Source organism: Mytilus galloprovincialis, chromosome 3, assembly GCF_965363235.1.
Source record: "Mytilus galloprovincialis chromosome 3, xbMytGall1.hap1.1, whole genome shotgun sequence".
Classification (NCBI taxonomy): domain Eukaryota; kingdom Metazoa; phylum Mollusca; class Bivalvia; order Mytilida; family Mytilidae; genus Mytilus; species Mytilus galloprovincialis.
In genome coordinates, this window is record NC_134840.1 from 21,491,392 (window position 1) to 21,512,949 (window position 21,558).

The following is a 21,558-nucleotide window of genomic DNA, read 5'->3' on the forward strand; positions in this document are numbered from 1 at the left end:
TTATGAAATTTTATTACGTTCTGTACAAATTATTACCCGTTTCGGAAATATTCATTCAGTAATATTTCGGAATTCAAAAAAAAAAATGCAATATTTTTTTTTGTCATACAAAATTTCAGTTAAAAGTGTTTGCACATCTTCCAAAGAACACAACTTTTTGAATGAGTCTATGTTTAATTATCAAACAACAAACAATTTTAAATAGATTTCGCTGATTTTACGGACAAAAAGTGCATCGCTATTGACATCGAACATATATGTAATTAATGATGCATATACCTTTATATCACAACAATAAACAAAAATAACCAGTAAACCATATTAATAGAATAACAATAAATGGATGAAAATCTAAATAATCCATAACAGTATCACAGCACACGTAAGACAGGACGGAAGTAAAGTCTGCATTGAATAATGAATATATCATAACGTTTTTCTGTCATATGTAGAAATACTGTAAAGGCAATCAGGTTATCTAAAAGAAAAAGAAAACAACAATATTAAGCTGAACTACCCGGTTGAATATACTCACTGAGTGCAAAGGTTCTAAAGGTTTCAGACCACCAATTACTCCCTCCAATTCAGAACGTACATGAAAGTAGGCCTACTCGGACAAAACATAGTGCATTTGATGTCATTGTTTACTTAAAATAACCAACAACAAATTTGCAGAAATGAAACTTTTGGTGAAAGGGAGATTTATTTAGACCATTTTGAGCCAAAATTCGCTTGTCTATGAGTTTGCATTAAGTTCAGGATTAATGCGCTACATAGTACACTATTTCAAGATTTCCAGAAAACCGGGTGTTATTTTGGTAGTACCTGTGTTTTCAAGATCAGAAATTTCTTATAAGACTTTAAACATTGGTTGAAAATTGGCATGTAGAAAGGTGATACATGTACAATTCAGGATATACCTGGTTTCCTTGAAGTTAAACTTTAGGTAAAATATTTAGAAAGCTGTGAAAATTGCAAAATTTGGTTGAACAGATAGGGATTTTTAATTCGTGGTCTGACACCTAAAACAAACAAAAAGGGTTTTTCTTCTTGTTTATTTCAAAACTTCTGGATGTTTGAATTCTCGTATCTCCGATATGAAATTGTTATCAGTTGATTTTGCAATATCACAAGAAACCCAAAATATGAAGCTATTTGTGGAGTGAGCGTAATGCTTCATATTTTATCGAGAAGTTGATATTAAAAAAATACGATTCTAGCCATGAACTGTGATTCGTAACAGTATGGGAACAAGTCTTGTATAAATCGGCAAAATAAGTTCCCAATTACAACTTGTCAAAACACGTTAGTAAAACGTACTTAATTGATGTCGAGGAGTTTATTCGAAACTCCCGACGAATATTTTACACTCAAACAGTGAATAATTCTATTATTTTCATATATTTCATTAACATTATATTTTGCATGTTGAATTTCTTCGGATCCGGTCGTTCAAAAAGAGTTAAAAAAAAAAAGCTTGGTAAAATTGCTGATGTATAAATATAGTGTCTTGTTAAATGTTTGATACCTGCGGCATACAGTGCAACATTCGAGTTCCATTAGGTCACATGAGTATACGAAAAAACAATGTATTACAAATCATGTAATTATGATTATGTTTCAAAACTCTACACGTCCGAGTATACATTGTTAAACAACGTGTTGACACAGGTTTTCAGTATACCAAAAAATCTTATTTGTTTGCTTGTTCCTTGAAGTCGTCCGTAATTGATTGATTCAGTAATTCAGTTAAACGTTTCCAGTTAACATTTTTATTAATCATATTTTTTTTTAAGTTAGCATATTTTTAATTAAGTTAACATGTTTCTTTCTAAGTTACCGTTGTACCTCTATTCATGGGTATTATTTCGAGCAATTTGTTATTCTTGTTTTTGTATTTCATTAATCATATATATATGTAAAAAGTAAAATCACAAAAAATACTGAACGCCGATGAAAATTCAGTCGGAAATTTCCCTAATCACATTGCAAAATCAAATGATAAAACACATCAAACGAATGGACAACAACTGTCATATTCCTGACTTGTTTACTTTATTTGATTTGCTATCGGCAATACAATATATTTATGTATATACGCATGCCTTTATATAGAAAAATAGATGAGATATTAGCGTATATGAAATAATATATTTGTATCCATTTTCTTGTACTTAAAATTCCACTACACGTTAAATAAGCACAATAGATCGATCAATCTTATTCTGAGATTGACCACCGAAAACAATTTTCGCTTCAATAAAAAAGTCCAAGAACTACCAAAGGTTTTCGATTGATGACAGCCACCAAACTAATTATAAGTCAACTTGATTTTGTATTTTGATTGTTCGTTAAAAGTAAAATCACAAAAATCCTGAACTGAGAGGAAAATCAAATCGGAAAGTCCATAATCACATGTAAGGGGTGGATTTCAATATTTCAGATTGTTTTTATGATGGCATTATAATTATACTGGTCGTTAATCCATGATCCGTTTCAAGATCAGGTGATTCCAATATTAATTTTTGATTTATAAATTACGGAATCATTCTAAGGTTTACCCTAATGTTCAACATTATTGTGTTTTCTTAACTTATTTAATTATCCCAGTAAGATGTGGATGTCGGTTTGACACAATTCATTTTTGCCACATGTTAATGAGACATTGGTATTGTGTATGTTTTTATGATACATAGTAAAAGACTGATCTCAAAGACTTTCAATGGATTAATAGCTTGATCTCAATGCAGAATTATAGTTTCCACCACAGCAACAAGTGTGGTACGATATTTCTCTATGTCTCTACTATTTAAGCGCGAGGCTTGCTGATCTTTTTAAATAATTAAAAAATAACTGTTGAGAGTGGAGAAGTATCATAATATACGGGTTATAGTAGTGGAATCTGTTTCTCCAATGATTTTTATCTTTCCTTTTCAGAGATTTGCAAAATGTCATGTTCTTTATATGTGACATCATCAGGCATCATCACTTCTTTCGTGAATCCATAATAGGATGTTCAGAATTAAGAAACCAAGATTAATAATTAAATTTCGTCCAAACTTTATAGCCGAGAACAGATATTTCACTAGTGAGGAGACATATTTTCTTTCACTGATCGATAAATGTGAAAATAACACAAAAAATAGAGACAGTTGTATGCCCTTGTTTGTGTTATATGCCGTTTCTAAATAAAGCTTATTTATTGATTAAACATAATCAATTGTTCAAGCAAGACATGTCAACCGTGTCCAGTTATATTTTGTTACTTTAACTGCCTCGATGTATACAGTATTGTAAAATAACTTTGCTCATTGTTGAAAGCCGTACAGTTCTGTATCATTTTGTCTCTGGTATATACTGTAAATTCAGAAATTATTGCGTTTATTTATTACTGCGATTTTGTCATTTTAGACTGAAATGCGATTGTAATTTTTATGATTTTGAGAAAAATCCTCTTTAATTGATATAATATATTTCAAAATGCGAGTTAAAAATATTCCTATAACATCTCTGTCCCATTTTTCGCAATAATCAAAACCTTGCAATAATTTCAGAATTTACAGTAGTTGTCTTAGTGACAATCATACAACATCTTCTATTTATATTGTGTTGTTAAATAGGTAAGTAGAGGATATTTAAAAAAATCATTTACCGCAATGCCAATTTTCAATTTTAGAGATATGGCAGAAAATCGCATGCAAATGCTTAAAAGGTTCCAATACGATATAATTAATTATTAAAGCTAAATATAAAAGTCTTCATGAGCATCGCTTTGGCTGTCATAAACTTGGACGTTTACGGTTCCTATCAGTTAGTCAATATATGTGTTTTACTCTTCAATAATATATATCCCAGTAAAATAGATAATTTACGATATCTTTTTATATGCCATTAAAACGTAAAAACTTAAATTACTGGTAGTAGATACCTGTTATCGTCCCCTAGCATTAGACAACAGCAAACAATCTGAAATAATACAAAATCGTTGATTATAATTAATCGTTACGCCTGGAACCATGTATATTTCATAAGGGGTAACGCGGGCTATATACAAATAATCTATCAAAGACACCAACAAAAAGATACAGTAGAAATCAAATTTAACAATAACGTTAATAACAGTAATGAAATTGGTGTCTTTGATAGTTCGTCCCATATGCAAGTATAGTAGTATATACTTTTTCGATAATGTAAAAGTTGGGTAAATATTAATACAACGGTAAACACAGAAGGTACATACGACTCCGTTATTTACATTATTCGTTGAGCAGTTAATAAGCTCAAAAATGTTGTTTAATAGGATTTACCTCATACATTAACATAGTGAATTCTGGAGATATAATAATCATATTACATAGATATAGGAAGATGTGGTGTGAGTCCCAACGAGACAACTCTCTATCCAAATAACAATTTATAAAAGTGAACCATTATAGTTCTATGTACGGCCTTCAACACGGAGCCTTGGCTCACATCGAACAACAAGCTATAAAGGGCCCCAAAATTACTAGTGTAAAACGATTCAAACGGAAAAACCAACGGTCTAATCTATATAAAAAAACGAGAAACGAGAAACACGTATAAATACATAAACAAATGACAACTACTGTACATCAGATTCCTGACTTAGGACAGGTGCAAACATTTGCAGTGGGATTAAACGTTTTAATGGCTACATGTTCTCTGTTTTCCGTTCATAGTTTGAAATAATAAGAGACATTTTTTTAATAGTGATAATAACCTTTTGGTTGTGCATTAGTCAAACCATGTGTTCCAGTAGGATATTCAATGGAAATCACAACCCATTTGCCAGTGTTCCGTGTAGCAATATAGGAACTTGATTTTGAGGGAGATGTTCCAGTAAGAAATTATTATATAATGATAATTAACACTTACACCAATGGCCAATACGATTGGTCCCAAAATTATAACGGCTATAACTGCCAAAAGCCAATTCCACCATTTCCAGTCAGTAGTATCAGGCATACATCTGTTATATATTCCGAATAAAGATAAATCAGGTATATTGCTTATTTGTAGAAGTCAATATGAGGGTTTTTTTACACATCGTAGTGGTTTTTAATCAAACAATAAAGAACTATTACCTTATTTTCATTTCAGAATACAAAATCAAAACTCAAAATTTACCGTATTTATATAACGTTAGAATAATACCAAACAAAAACTTCTAAATCACGAAAACACAAAAAATATCCTCACAACAAAACATCAAACCTAGCATTTAAAAATGCAAATTATGAATTGAATTCCCATGAAAATTTTGATAAAGTTAGATAAGTTTTAACATGAAAAGTCAAGTCTGACAGACATTTTACGTCAAAATCTTTTAATTTTACAATTGTGTCAATACCCATATCACTTTTCAAGTAGATGTTGTTTACATGATAATTAAAAGTATTTATTCATATATTAAATCTAAAATCATGTGTATACCTACAAATACTGAAATGCACATACTTAAATGCATAACAAGAAGAAAGTATGCATTAGAGCTTTAAAAATGAATAAAGTTTAAATGAAATAAAATTCTTCGAAATTTTAGAAATTATTTGGGTTGCAAATTATAAGGAGTAGGAAAGCAACTCATAGGAAACGTCCGTTGTCATCAGACCAATCAGAAATGATAGCAGGTGAATAACTAGGGGCGATAGAAAAACTGCAAAAATCAACCTATAGAAATAGCGTTTTAATCTGATTATTTATTTTTTAATAATTTTTCATGATGTTATTTTAGACGTAGCTTTTTCTCATAAAAGCCGTTGGTTATCTAGGGACATCTTAGCTTTTATTTTTTTCTCTGGAAAGAAGGGAGAAATCGCTTATTTTTATATTTGTAAAGGGAATTTCATTTATTTTTATACTTGATGTTTGCTATGTTAGCAATTTGCTCTTGATTTTGGTTTTCACACAAAGCGGCAAGAAAACCACCGCTTCATGATGAAAATAAATTAAAGTATCCAAAACTCTATTGCATTGATATTCATACTGAGTGAAAAAAAATATGAGTTGTTCAGTTGGATTTAAATTCAGCCCATTATTTTATTACATAAGCGAAATTGTTTAGACCTTTTTTAAATGGAGACTTTACAACTTTAACACATCCTTTATGCATGGCGATAAAATTAAGAGATACGGACTTTAAGTTGATGTGTAAGTTTTGACGAGTAATGGAAACATTTGCTATCTTAGTATATCTAGATTATTTTGAGCTTCTTTTTTTTACCATGATGGTGCTAAATCAAGGAGAAAAACTTATGTTTGTCTCATCGTAGTTTCATCTGCTGTTGCTGATAGGTCACTTGAGAAACTTTGATGTGTATACTAAATAAATCAATCAATTCTGTATGAATGTTCATACTGACGTTAAAGTTTCCTGAATGGTGTGACTTTGAATGCAATTTACTCTTTAAACAAGGGTTGGATAAGTATTTAAAACAACTACGTGCATCATGCGTAGATAAAGATGAATAAACTTATTTCTGTTTACCCTTTTTCCTTTACAGTTACAACTTCTGGACGATTCTGGTTAATGACAACTACAGACTGTTGTTGCTGTTGCTGTTGCATCGGTGGTGGACCATACCCTGGATGGGGTGCATAGCCAGCATGAGGATGTGGCGCATATCCAGCGTGAGGAGGGGGCGGATATCCAGCATGTGGATGTTGCGCATATCCTCCTTGGGGAGGCGGTGGTGGTTGTTGTCCTGGTTGATAAGGTGGCGGCTGGTCACCTGCTGGCGGATACTGACCTGGAAGCTAATAAGAAACAAAATACATATTTGATAAATCATGTACATGAATTAATACTCATTATTTTAAAATTCTAGAAATGCTTAATATTATATGTCATACAATCTAGTTGTTTATTCATTCTAATCTTACATCACTGTTAAATATGTGACTTGCAATTGTTCTATGAGAATCTCTTGATTTTATATCGGATAACAGAAAATTGTAACAATGTTAAAAGGTAATAATTTTTATTAAAATTGGGTATACACATTTCGGTACACATGGTTATCGTAACGGTCCAGAAACCTGATCAAAAAAACGGTCCAACACTGATTATTTTAACGCTTCAGATTACTAATAACAGTTACTGTCCGGAAATTTTTTAATAGTAACGGTCCGACAACAGATTGTAGTAACTATTTAGAACACTGTTTTACGTAACGGTTCAGAACAATGGTATAACAACGGTCCTAAACACTGATCTTACATTCGGTCAGAAACATTGATAAAGTAACTAGGACATTGTATATAGTTACGACCAAGAATACTGGGTATAGTAACAGTCCAGAATACCGCTAAGAACAACAGTAAAAATCTTTGATTATAGTAACTGTCTCGAACACTCGTCTGATTTTAGTGACAGTCGAGAACACTGATTACGGTAACGATCCAGTACACTGATTATAGCAACAGTACTGAAACTGTGAATTGTACAGTATGTTACGATTTTGTACTCTTTTTACACAAACGGTATAAAAACTATTCATAATTACTGTTTAAAACACTGTTTAAAGCTTCAATCATATTAACAATCAATAAATCTGATTAAGCTGATGGCCCAGAACTCTATTCATATAGATGTTTTATAACTCGGATTATAAATACAGTCTGAAATTCGGACTATGTCAAAGTAACGGTAATGAATTTTGATCATACAAATAGATTTGACTCTTACAGTTGATGTGTTTCCCTTGATTTTAGTTTTAGCTAGTAATCCGGATTTCTCTCTCTCGATTTATGACTTTAGAACAGCGGTATACTACTTTTGCCTTTATTAAATCCTTGATTAAAGTAACGGTTTTGAATCCTGACCATACCAGAATTCACAACATTTATACAGAAATCCGATTAAAGGGACATTTTAAAATTGTAAAATTCATATATTTCACCGCTTTGAGCCAAATTCACATATCTAATTTTTAACATACTAAATATGTAACCTTTAATGGTTTACTTTTAACAAATTGTGACTTGAATGGAGAGTTGTCTCATTGGCACTCATATCACATCTTTTAATATCTTTAAAAATTACAGAAAGTAAAAAATCAAATAATAATCATGGAATCGTTTTAATGTATCAACATTTTGTTAGCATTTTGTTCGCATTTTGAACTAGACGTAATTTGTTTCTAATTATTTGCATATCATCGGTCTTTTTTCTGCTAATAAATGGTCTTGAATTCTGATCATAGTATCAGTCTAGAACTATGGTGATTTTTAAAGCCCCCCCCCCCTAAACCCGTTAAAGAAATGTATGCTCTAGAACTCAGACAGTTGTGACGACCAAGAGTTTTTAAGTTTTTGATAATTTTAAGCATTACAGTTTTTAATTACTCTGATAGAGAGTTTTAAAAGAATCCTTTATCGTGAATTTATTTTTTGACTATGTTTTCGTAACCTATTATAGCTTTCTTCCTTGCACTAATTCATAAAAATATGACAGACTAATCCACAACTAACAAAGTCGAAAATATAAAATGTTAACGATAATAACTAAATATCATGTATTACCAAATTGCTCTCTCCCACTCTCCAATTTTGATATTGGGTGATTACTAAGAAAAGTATTCAACTTACCTGTGCCATATTTTTCCTGCAACGTAAAAACTAATGTAAAAAATACAATACTAACTGAGTTCGGAGCTAGATACATCTATGTATATGTTTATTACATATTTGTACTTTAAAACAAACGACTGTTCATGTTGTCTTTAATGAAAGAGTCATGAATGTTATTTAGGTGTTTATTTCCCTTTCTTTTTTTTTTTAAAGTGCTTTCGTTTTTATCTGAAACAATCATGTTGAAAAAGATTAAGTAATTAGAAACCAATCAAATGACCCTATTTTTTATTAACTTATATGCTTTTAAATATATAAGACTTGGAGGTGCGATGGGGTGGCTTGAATAGCGGTTATCTCGCCGAAAAACGATGATCTGCTCCGAAGTTTGATGGTCCTTTTGCTGATGTACGATGGACTTTCAGAAGTATGATGGCTAGTAAGAAATCTATTAATTCCTATAATAACCAAAATAGGAATAGAAAATCATTTTGTGAGACTTTGAATTTTTTTAATTAGTATGTATAACAAACATTCAAGATTTTTTATAAAAGTTTCAGTTTAAAAATATTGACGGGGATCTATCTTGTTCATTTTTTATATTCACAACAGCGGTATACCTTTTTAGGATTTTGTTTCGACGTTACGCGCGATGTTCGTACCTCATTGAAAAAATTGACGTGTTCGGCAAGATACAGGTCTCAAAATTGCAATTTTGTAACTTAAAACAAATTTCTGTTGTAAGCATTTTAAAATAAAAGGTTTTTCAAAAGAAAAACGAAGAAAATAATTGTATAAACTATGTTTTATGTTATATGCGACAAGCTTCAATTTAAAAAAACGGGATTTTTTAGGGTGTCCTGTGTAACATGTTTCGTTTATTGTTACAACTGAACTATGATTTGTATCTTAACCATTAAATATTTAAAAAACCGGATTTTTCCATTGTCTTACAGAAATGTTTCTTCAGTCATGTACGCAATATTTTATGCTGTTATTATAATTCCTAAGAAAAAAATGCGTTCCATACATCTAAGGAAATTTTGTCCCACTGGGAATTTTTAGGGGGATTACAGTTTTGAGAGTTCAAAAAAATTAATATAGAATTGAAAAAAGTTAGAATTTTTATTTCTACGTCAATGTTATTTTGCTTGATTTAAAAAAATTTTAGACAAATATTCTAAAAAATATAAAATGATGATTTATGGGCGATTTTTCAGAGGCTTACAATGTTGTCGCACTTCCATTTTTTGGCATAGAAACGAACTTCACTAAAATTTACGGCAATTTTTTACTTACCCGTGCTATGATAAAATCGAATTGAAATGATTTTTCGAAATGTTATCATTCTCAATTTTCCAAAAATCTAAAATACATCAATTTCCTATTAGTAATTTAAAATCACCGTCGATTTTTCGGAGTCTTACTAGAATGTCGCACTTGCGTAAAAACGACGTTTCAGACTCAATTTTAACGTAAACGCTACAAACCATTTTTCTGATTATTCAAAAGATTTTGAAAACGGTTAAAAAATCCCATTTTTTTTTTTTATATTCTACCACATGCCGTTGAATTTTGTATTTAAGATATACAATTTTGACCGAAACCCTGGCATATTTTAACCTGAACGATACGAAGTCTCATTATTGAAGGAAGCGGATATTCAGGTTTGTAGACACAACAAATCTTGATTTGGTTCAAAACTTGTAACCTACTAGTGGATACAAACTTCACATTAATATTTTACTCACACCCGGACAAGCTAATATATATTTTATGTTATTCATACGACGAATGTTTACTAGTTAAAAACTCAATTGCATGGTAGCAATGAGGTCGTGCCTTTATATATTGATATTTGACCTGATGAAAAACATACTGACGAAGACGACACAACTGACACTGAATATACAATGGCGGACTTAATTGCAGAGAGAACTCTACTGTTCCTATAAAAGGATGACGAAAATGCATTTTTAGTACAAATGTACTATTTATTTTACGCATTTACTTGCCCTGAAACTCTAAGAAAAATTGAAGATGACGATTTAGCGGGGCGTTTCTTTTACAGAAAAAAATCCTTCATGGACCGTACTTCGAAGCATATTTGAATAGATTCAAAATAATCGTTTTAATTGATTAGACAAAAACTTACAGCACGATACTACACGAAATAGTCGTTATTATGCTATCACAGCAGTTAGTCTCCAGTTAAGAGTTAATTTCCGATTTTTACCTACGTCCCGAAGCCGTCCATTTGGACTCTCGTACTAGAAAAAATGAAACTTCAAGGTAGACTATATATGCAATAAATGTTGCTATGACAATATAGGATTTATGATCAAAACAGACATAAAAAAACATCAAGATTAACATAGACTTATAGTTTCTAGTACATATCCTTAGGAATGTCATTGTCTCAAAGGTGAAATAAAGATTGAAAATATAAATGCGATACAAAGCAATACGTTCCAACAAATAAATATGCATTTATCAACCAAGCACCAGATTCTTGATATCTTTTTTGTTATACCGAAACGCTAATAAACAGTGAAGGAATTAAAAGACTTATTTAGTTATTGCTTCCATGTACACACCAATAAAATGGAATGTATTGATCACAAACAATTAAACAAACACGCATTAATCATTTGTCAATAACATAAACGTTAGTAAAGTTTAACTTCTTTAAAAGATAAGCTTGTTCACTGAAAAAGTCGCGACGTCGTGTTACACTTGTATGTACGAACATCGCGCGTAACGATTTCGTTTTTTTTTTTACTAAAAAGTAGTATTTGTGTATCGAACAACTACAACATTTCTCAGTCGTTGCAATAAGTATTAGCATTAAAGGAAAATAACCCATGTATATGCTAGATACATCTATGTTTATTGTTATTACATTTTTGTACTTATGTATTTTGTAAAATCTAAACAAAACTCAAATAACAAAAATACTGAATGAACTCCGAGGAAAACCGTAATCAAAGGGCAAACACAAAAGCTCAAACACACCAAAGAATGAATACCAACTGTCATTTTTTCACTTGGTTAAGGCGTTTACTGTCATTCGTCTAGAGTGGTCAATATCTGATAAGTTTGAAATAAATGTAAATTATATTATTTGAGGTAATTTCATTGAAAAGGTTTTTTTTAACAGAACATCACAATGCCCTAAAGTAAGATTGTATAAATGGGACAAACAAAATTGCACAACATTAAATATGTCATAAGCCAAATTAACATCTCTGGTGATGCACTCGGTAAAGAAAAGATATTCACTTCTACTTGTGGTATCCTTTGTTACTATTTATATATGATATGACTATTTCAATCTTCTATCGTTCCAGATTATTGAGACTTAGATCTTTAAGAGAGGAAAAAACGTACTTTTTACTTGTGTTACTTTCTTTTAACCAAATTATTTTTGCCGATTTTTACTTTTGTCGTTTCAGACTTATAAGATTTTCATCTATACAAAATAAGCAATTTCCTGCTCAAGTTTAAAAATCAAGGTGTTGCAATACTTTTTTCCATGTGTATATAAGAAATACGTTATTTTAATTTTAATTTTTTAATTATTTTTTTTTATTTGGGGGGGGGGGGTTAAGACCGATTTTTGTATTCTCCTTTCTTCTGGAGTAACGATACAGTTACATTGAAGGTACTGACATTTAATTATTTGCGACATAAATATGTGACATATTAGAAAATAACATGTTTCGACTTATTTAGATCATTGAATTTAATCATTAGAAAGAATACAAATACCGTGGGTCCTCTTTTACAATAACATTTGACTATATAAAGTAACAAGAGTATTTGTTTCAAGTATCATGAACAAATCACAAATGATTTTCTTTTTAAATAGATAAATATACGTAGCACAAAATACCGGGCTTTTTTGTAAACCGAGAAAATTCAATATAAATAAATATAATCAAAGAATTGTCCCAGCAATTTAGAGCATGCTAACGTTAAGAAGTTTTTTTTAACTTATCTTATCAAAGCAAATCCGCTCGTATTTATCATTGAAACAAACGAGTAAGATATGTCTGTCAAAAAGATAAATTTTAACAAAAAACGAAATTTTGAGGTAAATGCTATAATTGCGACCCCATTTATCTAAAAAAAAAAAAGTAGCCCATGAAAGTATTTTTTTATAACTTATTTGAACTAGCTTGGTGAAAAATCGCTGAATTGTATGCTTTTTATTATTCTATATAGTTGCATAAAAATACTTTGTAACAATGTTTAAGATTTTAACTAGAGAAATTTATATATTACTTAAAAATTATTACACCAGGGTTTTCGATATCACAAACTAGTCAAAACATTAACTAAGTTTTATCATCGGTATAAGGACATCATTCGTAAATATAGCTCAACATTTATACTTCTTATACGTTCAGGTATTTCACATCCGTTTTATTCTTTATAAAGCACAAAAATGTCAGTATTCACCTCAGAAGCTAACAAAACCTTTAAATAGACTTATTAAGAAGGGATATAGTTACGATACTGTTGTCAGGTCATTGAAGATTGCGTATTTTGGCGTTAATATTGATTCACTTATAGGGTCTTTGCATCGGAACTAAACACATTTATGTAAAAACCAGTTGTTGGCATGACACGGGTTATGTTCTTCTCATATATGTTATGATGGTATGATACTAAATCCCTAAAGAGAGGGATTGTGCCTGATATTCATATGATGAAGACATGATCATTAATCAGTTTAATTGAAGTCTGGAGCTGGCATGTCAGTTAACTGCTAGTAGTCTGTTGTTATTTATGTATTATTGTCATTTTGTTTATTTTCTTTGGTTACATCTTCTGACATCAGACTCGGACTTCTCTTGAACTGAATTTTAATGTGCGTATTTTTATGCGTTTACTTTCTACATTGGCTAGAGGTATAGGGGAGGGTTGAGATCTCATAAACATGTTCAACCCCGCGGCATTTTTGCGCCTGTCCCAAGTCAGGAGCCTCTGGCCTTTGTTAGTCTTGTATTATTCTTAATTTTAGTTTCTTGAGTACAATTTTGAGTTTAGTATGACATTCATTATCACTGAACTGGTAAATATTTGTTTAGCTGAAGAACACCTCCGGGTGCGGGAATTTCTTGCTGCATTGAAGACCTGTTGGTGACCTTTTGCTGTTGTATGTTCTATGGTCGGGTTGTTGTTTCTTTGACACATTTCCCATTTCAATTCTCAATGTTGTTTGCTTACATTGGATCTTTAGTAAGCCAATTAAGAGAAACAAACTGAAGCATGCAACTTAATGCAATTTTCCAAAATATCAGATGCATAAGTTCAATATATCAAATTTCTAAAAGCATTGTTTTGGCAGTTCATAACGGAAACTCTATTCTAGATCAAAATGAAATGTACGATGAACTCCTGGGTTGTTGTTTTTTGCCTAGCACCTTATCTTAATTAATTTATTTACGAGTTAGTTTACGATTTCAAATGAAAAAAAAATCATTTCTAATTTCTTATTTGGATTAATATTCACCACATAGCGTTAAATTTGTACAGCTTGCTAAGCCTGATAATTATTTTTTTCCATACTTTTTATCATAAAACATTTTAAATGTTTGCTAATATATGGTGAACATACACTTCTGCTCGGTCAGAAATGGAAGTTTATTTATCGTTTGGGCTTAATTTCTTCAACAGTATTCTCTGCAGAAATGTATAATATGAAAGCAGTCTTTTATTAAAAAATTCCAATTATCGTGGATGAAAATTAAAAGATATAAAATAGAAATAAATTAAATTAAAAAAAATTTAAGAGAAAAATTAAATTCTTACCTGTTATAAATTTCCTGTCGACGGCCTTACTTCCTTCTTGATTTCGCGGAACTGGGGTTTATTTCAACCCGTAACGGTTACTTTGTTTTTTAATAACCGATATATAGCTGAATAACAATAAACAAGAACATATAAATAATACAAATAAATAAGGATTTAAACATTTTGTTTTTTGCATATATTTTCTCTAAACTACCTGTTCATATAGTTAACATAGGTATAATTGCAAGGTAACGTATTCTGAGACGTTGACGATTACTCGATTTAGTAAGTTGCAACCAAAATCAGTTCTTAAATATCATATTTTTCATTATTGCCTTGCCTGATCTTAAGGTTCACAGACGTGTTTGTTGTAAAATTTGAGAAATATCACCACACATTTATAGATAAATTCAAAAGGGAAAAACATGACAATTTAAATACTTTTTATTTTTTGCATGCGTCATTATTAAACGGTAGCGATTCATGCAATAATCGGACTAGGCATTTAAAGGTCAGAACAAAGTTTTCAATAAAGGAAAAGTGACAGCACAGTCCGACAAGTTGTAAGTCGTCCCCGAATATATACGTTATTTAATAGTATTATACTATACTATAGTGACCACTGATATGACTTTTTTTTAAATATATTACAACATAGTTTCCTCGATTTGATGAAATTGCACATTGAAAAATTAAATTTTGTTGAAAGCCATAGTTGTATATGATGAGGATGTAAACATATGATAACAATACCAATTCTCAGTTCAGAAACAACAGAAAGAGAAAGTTACTACGCCCTTCTAAAACCAATGAGAGCAATCATATTTTGTGATACCTTAACCCTCTCTTTATTATTGAGATTCTTGAAAGTAAAAACTCTTGAATAAAATTGTTCTGAAAAATGCACTGAATTGAATTATTATAGTTTTACAAAACAATTAGGCACGCCTAAACAAACACATTGATTCGACTGTCATACAAGTGAGAGGTTTAGCTATTTAGGTTTAATCCATCATTTTCTACATAAGAAAATGCCTGTACCAATTCAGGAAGATGGCAGTTGTACTCATTTGTTTGATGAGTTTGAGCTTTTGATTTTGTCATTTGATTAGGGACTTTTTGAATTTCCTCGGAGTTCAGTTTTTTGTGATTTTACATTATACCGGTATTTTACAATATTCAATGTATGTATGAGATTTGAACATCGGTATACTACTGTCGCCATTATATTGCACGAAATAAAGATTACCTCTTAAAATACCTACTTAGCTAACATTATCAGTTGTAAAAACTGGTTTGTTATCAAATTTATGTTTATTTCTAATATGGAAAACAGTTTCATTCACAAAATCCTTGATTTGAAAGTGTCTTAGAATTATAAATGCCATGTTTTCTGAATACTTTTATGTTGTATATTAAAATAAGTCAATGTTATATGATATGTCAATAAGACAACTCTACGCCAAAAATTGTTTTAACAACTTAGGTTCACGGAACAGCCTTCATATGATAACAATGTTCATATAATGAAATAAGGTTGATCGTAGGGAAAAATAAAATTTTCGTATTTCAAATGAAAGAAGAAAAAACAACCACACTTAAAATTATTACATTAAATGAAGTGAAATTATGGTGTATGGTAACCAACGCGACAGTTTCTGGACTACAGGCGTATGGCTGTCAACATGTTCATAAGGACTCTTATCGGTCTCAATGTGCTGTACAGCTTCGTTTCTCTGATAAGTTTTCAAATTTCAATATACGGACTACATAAACAGGAATGTCTTACTGACATACAACAAATGTCTTCCAGGGTTTTAAAAAAAAGAACGACTGCTATGTACATTAACATGTACTGGATGACCACAACGAAATGTCTCAACTCACAAGAGACATCTTTTCATGGTCAAAAAGACCAAACAGCCTATTCATTTTTACCAGTGATTTTTCCTTAAAATTTTGTGTGAAGGTATTTCATGATTTGAGGAACAAAATATGATGAAAAAAATTGGGGGTCACCGACTTAGTTTCGTCGCTATAGCAACCTCAGTTTCGTGTTTTTCCGAATATAAACATAATATGTGCTTGTTATATAAACTCTCCAAAAAATACTTTATATCAAACCTACAAGCATAATTCTTGTTTCACGTTAAACAGTAGATTTGTATCTATCAAATACAGGTTCAAGAGTTTTAGACTCGTATTGTTTTGATCTTTAAAAATATGATTTATTTCATTCCCGCCAAAAATAAAACGTAAAAATGAAAAACGTTTCCAGTATTAAAAAATATCTACCAGTGATTTCTTCATAATAATTTCAAGAAGGAAAGTGCCATGTGTACTCTTCAAAATAAAGCAATAAAAAGCGTATGTCACCGACCTTTCAAAAAAGTTATAAGTAATTTTCATGTTTTTTTCTTGTTCATTTTGAAGAAAAGAGTTGTCTTTCTTCAGAACATTGCATCTGACGTCATAGTACAAACTTTCCTTGCTGGCGCACTATTTGAAAAAAAATCGCAAATTGGACGTTTGAAACCCACATTTAAATTTCCAAGAATGACAACTATATTCACCTACTTTATTATCCGGTAATACAAGAGATTAAATGCATGTGTCAGTATCAGATCTTACGATGTTGCCGCACAATATTAACCTTCAGAAACACCATCCGTCGGAATGGAAAATTGTTTAAAATAACCTTTCACGCCGCTTTTGTTAGGAAAGTCTGTCTTTGTCCTCTGTCCCACATAAGCAAAATGATTGAAAATAAAAAAAGAAATGAAAGATGGCACTGGTTAACTTACAGAGTATTTGACTATACCAGACTAGATGTGCTTGTTTCTTTTTCGCGTCAATTTCAGAAGATCGCCGTAACGAACTCATTCGGTACTGTTTAAAGACGGACATACAAAAGCATGGACGGAGTTCTTTATACCATTATTTTTGCCGACCTAGGACGAACGTTTAGAAATTATTGCATCGAGTTTGTGAATTCATTATTTTAGAATATTTAAGATATTAGGAAATTAAAATTAGAGGTATAATATATGAATGAAAGTTTTGATTCTAAAACTTTATACATCTATCTTAAAATACAATCCTTTTATTACTACCTCATGTGTTTTCAATAAACGAGACAGTAAATATAAAATACAAAAAGTTTTTGATTCAAAAATTAATTTAGAAATAATTTTCCGTTGAAACTACAAAGTAAGATTTCTCCAACAGGATAAAATATAATAAATCTAAATTGCTCATTTTGGAAATTAAAACAAAGAAAAGGTTGTTGCCGGCATTGAAAATCGAAATTTGTTTTCAATCTTTCCGGTCACAGTTGTAGCTAAATGAAAGGGAGCGATTTTATTTCAGATATTATTCTTGGAGCAATTGTTTTTGTCATAAGTTAAACTTACAACAATTTAGTTTTATTAAAACACCGAAAATTTTTATTTTAATTCACATTCACATTCGCTGAGTATTAGTTTTATTAATACTTTTTGCCTTACAGCTAATTTCCTAATGCATGTAGGGTGAAACTTTAGTTGGCTTCCTTAATTAATGTTTACTCAAGCTCTGTTATTAAGATTGACATCTTTATATATAGGTATGTAAACCTGTATACATGCTATTTAATTGAATTGGACGTTATCAAAATATAATTATACAAAATATACAAACAAAGCAAGCAGGCAAACCAAAGTGGTGATCTACATACATTAGAAAATTAGCTGTAAGCTTCAGTGAGATTAGACAATATGTTTATCATTTCTCTTTAAGACAATTTGAAATGAAACAAATGACAAACAAAAATGACCCTTTGTTATCATTTTATTTTTACTATAAGATTTTGTCAAATAAGCAGTATAAATAAATTTTAACTTCATTGCAAGATCGGACATTATTTTACGAGAATCATCCAGACATCAGTTACATGCACATGTTGCCAGTATGTCAAAACTTTTAGGAATATTTGATTATGGGCCTAACCTTGTGAATACTCATTTTTTTTAATTTTTGAAAAATTGACACTAAAATTAGAAGGATCATTGCATAAGGAACATGTTTACTAAGTTTTAAGTTGATAGGACTTCAACTTCGTCAAAAACTACCTTGACCAAAAACTGTAACCAAAAACTTTAACCTGAAGTGGGACAGACGGACGGACGAACGAACGGACGCACAGACCAGAAAACATAATGCCCATAAATCGGGAAAAAAACCCTTTCACCTTACCTGTACACAATCGACGCAAACGAAAGACAAAATCTACGCAAGTGAAGAAGAAAAAAAATGAAATGCAGATCGACGCAAATATAAGACAAAATCTACGCATGTGAAAGAATGAAAAAAAGGAAATGCAGAACGGCGCAAATGCAAAAAGTTGAGATCAAAATTTATATTTTATTATTTATTAGAACGAAGGTTAAATATAGTGTAGTATCTTATGTGTCCATTTGTGTTAAATCTCCACAGGATATTAAAGTAGCGCGACGCATAGTAGATCCTCTTTTCTTGGGAGACGTAGCGTACCTACGTAGCGTACACCATGTTGGAATCCGTGGAAAACGCGAAATAGGACGTTATAATTTGACGTTTTTTCATTGCTAGAAACAACGTCATAAAGCTTTTATGTCACTACCAAGTTGCGTTAGCTGATGCGCATAAACAATAGGCTGTTTGGTAAGATACCAGAATAGTCTACCGATCTATAATTTTACCGTGTGTGTTCTATTCCCTTTAACACACTTTGACTGAGTTCTCTTGTCGGGTGATCAATGTAAAGCCGGGTACGCTTATCCTGTCGACATAGCCAGTCTCGGTACATTTGGAGTTCAAGCGATTCCAACAGGTTGACTTTTACTTTTGTTTATTATTCCAAATATATTTATAAGATTTGGGCATCGGGAATCTACTGATGCTTGTAATTAACAACAATAGTAAAACAAATAATGAAATAACTATTGTATCATTGATAACAAATAGGGCGGTACGGAATGAATGTTGAGACAATTAACCAGTCACAAAATAAGGAGGTAATCATCTACATGCCTGTATATTACCAAGGCCTTCGACATAATGCATAGGCCCAAACTATACAAATGGTAATATTTCTAGTAATTTAAAAAAACATAAAAAAAATAATTTACACAAATCATTCAAATTGTATCTGAAAAATTATTTATAGCATTTCCTCTTGAAGAATTCTCGTTGTGGTTAAGAATATTATTTATTTATTTTTTAACCTATACTCACCAAAAAGTAGTAATGCATATTTACGCAGTTTTCAAGAATTTATAAGTTGAATTATGTTAAGAAAAACAACATACTTTAGTCACAACTACAAAGTACATATACACATTTGAAGCTGTAATATAATTTCAGTTGAAATTGTTCCTAAATCTAGTTCTGATTTTGAGATACATATTAAAACATTTTTCCAAGATTGATCAAACAAAATGAGAGAAAAAAATATTCAGAAGGAAAGGAATTTTCATATAATAATAATGTTGGAAAATATGTGTACTTATTTTTTTGTTTCTGTCTGAAACATATGAACTACAAAGCGTCGGAGTATGCTGTAATATTATGGCAAATTAAATAAACTCATCATAGATACTAGAATTGAAATTTTGTATTTGCACCAAACGCGCGTATCGTCTACAAAAGACTCATCAGTGACGCTCGAATCTAAAATTTGTTTAAAAAGCCAACTAAAGTACGAAGATGAAGAGTATTGAGGACCAAAAATTCCTAAATGTTTTGCCAAATACAGCTAAGGTAATCTATTCCTCAGGTAGAAAATCCTTAATATTATAAATTTTCGAAGTTTTGTAAACAGTTTATTTATAATTATGATCATTATTATCAATGATATTTCATGTCAATACCGAAGTGCTGACTACTGGGGTGGTGATACCTTCGGGGAATAAAAACATCACCAGCAGTGGCTAAATATACTTGGTTTGTGGTGTAATATTTAACAAAATACTCGTATTACTCACAAAAAGAATATTTAAAAAATGCTCTGCGACAACCGAGTTATTGTTGTTTGTTAATGATGACCTAGCATTTTTGTTTTATTGGCCAGTATTGAACAAAATCGGCGCTTTTAGGAAGAGCGAGCACTAAATGTCTTTAACAACATTTTACGCATGTTTGCCTTTCTGAATCGCATTTTTAGCGGAATTCTTGTATTGCTTTTATATGAATATCTTAACGTTATCACTCAATATAAAACTCCCTAACTGCATTCATACTCCTTCCCAACCCAAAAGTAATTAAAGAAAGAATATCTTTTATAACTGAATATCTTAGTTTTCGTATTGTTGTTTATTAATGAATTGGAAGAAAATTAATCCTTAACATGTAATGTTAAGTCCAAATAATTTTAAATTATTAATTTCTTTTATCGCTTTTTATTAATATAAGTTTATGTTATATGTCTAATTGTTGTTTTGCTGATTTTAATTTAAGATTTTTCAAACACTACTATATAAATTTTAAACGGGTCTTTCTTTTAAATAGGTAGTTAGCCTTACCTTATTTTATTTTCCAAAATTAAGACCTACTTCCTTAATAGTTTCACCGAACTGATTAAATGTCAATGACAAGCCTTTGTTTGAAAAATCGATATGGTCATGCAACCTGGTAAAACATACCGCATTTACCCCCAATAAAACGTAACCAAGGTGTTGAAATAAATATTTGAAAAAACCGATAGTTTTGATTGGTTCATGGTCTCAGAATCTTTGCATAGCAAACAAAATTGACAAAGAAAAGAAAAGAAAAAACAATTCATTCAATTTTTAAGAAATAGGGAAATAGGTGGATATCTTAATAGAGAATAGTTTAGATTTATTGTTAAGAGTAAAAATTATATATCTCTATTCCTGGGGTCATGACAACAAAGCTGTCTTAGGACTATGGCACGCTGTTCTTTATCTATGTTTTAAGTTGTAAGTCTCGTTAGCCTCATAGGATAACACATGGTCAAAATATAAAATAACATTTCTCTGTTTGTTGAGATTTGGCCTATTGTTTCCAAAAAAATAATAACATTTCTCTGGGTTTTTTTGCTTCGGCTTTTCGTTTCCAACAGAATTGAAAATCAAATCCTTTTCTTACCCATTTTGATCCAATAGTTTCAACCACTGCTCTGACGTA

General features: G+C 30.8%; 1 protein-coding gene across 1 annotated transcript; it reads right to left on the reverse strand.

The window, feature by feature from the left end:
- Positions 1-154: 154 nt before the first annotated feature.
- On the reverse strand, positions 155-21,073 carry LOC143067404 (uncharacterized). The gene is made up of 7 exons (XM_076240643.1): positions 20,934-21,073; positions 14,413-14,519; positions 8,611-8,626; positions 6,509-6,777; positions 4,897-4,990; positions 3,929-3,966; positions 155-478 (listed from the first exon to the last, which is right to left on the reverse strand). Exons 3-7 carry the CDS (start codon positions 8,617-8,619, stop codon positions 475-477), a joined length of 414 nt encoding a protein of 137 aa, XP_076096758.1. The 5' UTR covers positions 8,620-8,626; positions 14,413-14,519; positions 20,934-21,073; the 3' UTR covers positions 155-474.
- Positions 21,074-21,558: the final 485 nt, after the last annotated feature.

Excerpts from the sequence above, each read along its gene's own strand:
- LOC143067404 (XM_076240643.1), bottom strand. Across the intron at positions 4,991-6,508 it reads GTAACTGTAAAGGAAAAAGG|ATGTATGCCTGATACTACTG; the intron begins GTAAACAGAAAT and ends AATATATAACAG. Across the intron at positions 3,967-4,896 it reads CAATCGTATTGGCCATTGGT|ATTGTTTGCTGTTGTCTAAT; the intron begins GTAAGTGTTAAT and ends GTATTATTTCAG.